General features: G+C 39.0%; 1 protein-coding gene across 1 annotated transcript; it reads left to right on the forward strand.

Moving 5' to 3' along the window:
- Positions 1 to 5: 5 nt before the first annotated feature.
- Positions 6 to 1,974, forward strand: LOC101851015 (zinc finger protein 93-like; the record flags this gene model as incomplete). The annotated part of the gene is made up of 1 exon (XM_005113486.3): positions 6 to 1,974. A coding segment is annotated over one exon (1,152 nt), but the record flags the coding sequence as incomplete, so codon positions are not given.
- Positions 1,975 to 2,502: the final 528 nt, after the last annotated feature.

Here is a 2,502-nt window from a genome sequence, read left to right on the forward strand (position 1 = left end):
CACAATTTACAGAATGTGGCAAACTTTACAGGCATAACCGTATTCACACTGGAGAAAAACCTCACAAGTGTGAAGTTTGTGATAAAAGGTTTATACAAAGGAACCACCTAAAGAATCATGCTAAAACACACACTAAAGAGAAGCCTTACAAGTGTGAAGTTTGTGGTGCAGAGTTTACAAACAGGCTCAAACTTCACCAGCATAACCTCATTCATATAAAGCCTTACAAGTGTGAAGTTTGTGATGCAGAATTTACAGATAAGCGACAACTTCACACACATAGCCGTATTCATTTAGGAGAAAAACCTTACAAGTGTGAACTTTGTGATAAAAGGTTTACAAAAAGGAACCACCTAACAAGTCACAAAAGAATACACACTGGAGAAAAGCCTTTCAAATGTGAAATTTGTGGTTTAAGTTTTGCTTATAGTCGCACTCTTAAGAGTCACCAGAGTTTGCACAGTGGAGAAAATCCCTACATATGTGAAGATTGTGGTGCAACGTTTCCACAAATTTGTAAACTTAACAGGCATAAAGAGATTCATACAGATGAAAAACGTTACAAGTGTGAAGTTTGTGATAAAAGGTTTACTCTAAGGAGCTCCCTACATGGTCACAAAAAAACACATACTGGAGAAAAGCCTTACATGTGTGAAGTTTGTGGCGCAAAGTTTGTGGTAAGTCGCAAACTTGACATTCATAGACGCATTCATACAGGTGAAAAGCCTTACAAGTGTGAAGTTTGTGATAAAAGGTTTGCACAAAGTGGCTCCCTAAAGTCTCACAAAAGAACACACACTGGCGAAAAACCTTACCAGTGTGAAGTTTGCGGTAAAAGGTTTTCACAGCATGGCAGCCGAAACATTCACAAAATGATGCACACTGGAGAAAAGCCTTTCAAGTGTGAAGTTTGTGGTTCAAGGTTTACAACTATTGGCAGTTTAAAAACTCACAAAACAATACACACTGGAGAAAAGCATTTCAAGTGTGAAGTTTGTGGTTCAAAGTTTTCAACTAGTAGCAGTTTAAGGTCTCACAAAAGAAGACATACTGGAGAGAAACCTTACCAATGTGGAGTTTGCAGTAAATGGTTTGTACGGAATGGCGACCTGAATCGTCACAAAAGTAAACACTGCAGAGAAAAAACTTTCATCTGAGATCTTGGGGTGTAAGGTGTATGCAAACAGCGACAGTTTCAGGTTTAAACACAGACCAAATTGTATGCAGAAAAAGCGCTTTCTTGTAGTTGTAGTTTCTGGTGCGACGTTCGTGAACACAGTTTGTACTCTATGACAGCTTGGAAATCGTAGTTGTAACACATGGTAGAAATCTCAGAAAACCTGTATGGTATGATGTGTGTGAAGTTGGTGGTGAAGGGCTCACAGAGGACAACAGTCAACAGAGTCACTTAATAAAAGTGCATGCTGGAGAAAAACTTTACTTCAAGAACTTTCGACTTTTTCATCCTCTTTTGCGATTAGCACTTTGAGGTCACTTGTAGCAATAATGGCTAAAAATCATCCGTACCGGTCACCTGGCCCGAGAAGTCCGTTGCAGTCACTCTCCTGGCTGGGTGGCCAGATGAAGTATTTTGTACTGCTAGCTGTGTGTCTGCAAGGTGTTAAGTGTCGAAGGGAGATATGCAGTTTTCTGTGGTAGGCCCATCTGAGATCTGTAGATGAGGCAAGACTGGCCACAGTTTGTCTCTAGTCTCTTGCCTTTACCAGTCCACCACCACTAGTCAAGACGGCCATCGGTGCTATCGCGTTATATCGCCAGCCCTCTGTACTGTCTACTTCATGCTTATCGTAAGTTAGGCGGTATAACGATGTTTGTTTGTATTTCGAAGTTGTGGTAGCGTCATCATACCAAAGGACACTTGTCTCTTGGATGAAAGGCCTTTTTTTTTACCTTACCTGCCCCCATCATTTTATGCAAGAAAAATTCTGAAATTATGCCAACTGAACCCAAAAATGTGAAATTATGCGATTCTGTTACTTTTTAACAAAGAACGATAAAGGGAAATAATCAGAAATTTTATGCAAAAAATGATCATAGGCCTATTTTACTAAATTATGCAGGGTGCATAAAACCACAGGGACATCCTTACATGGCTTCTGGCAACCAAAAATTAGCATTATACTTATACTTACAGCAGTAGGTGGGTGGCGGGTGCTCTGGTGTGGTTTGCTCCTTCTTTCCCATCAAACATCTTTCGTCGTTATCTCTCCTCCTTCTTTTTTGTGTTTATTACTCTCTTGTAACACCTCTCTAATTCCTGGCACTCATATGACCTTATAATATTATGTTGCGAATGGCTTAAAAAAACAACAGGTTTTTTTCATAGAATACCATTTCTTCCATCTTAACCATCTTGTTATTACTATTAGTTTTTCATTTAGTATTCTTATGACCTTAATTAAAACATGCATCAGAACACTAAATGAGTTACAATCGAAATATGTATTGCTGTAGGCCTATAATTTACACTTTAATGTTTAT

This window comes from Aplysia californica, unplaced genomic scaffold (assembly GCF_000002075.1).
Source record: "Aplysia californica isolate F4 #8 unplaced genomic scaffold, AplCal3.0 scaffold02727, whole genome shotgun sequence".
Classification (NCBI taxonomy): Eukaryota; Metazoa; Mollusca; class Gastropoda; order Aplysiida; family Aplysiidae; genus Aplysia; species Aplysia californica.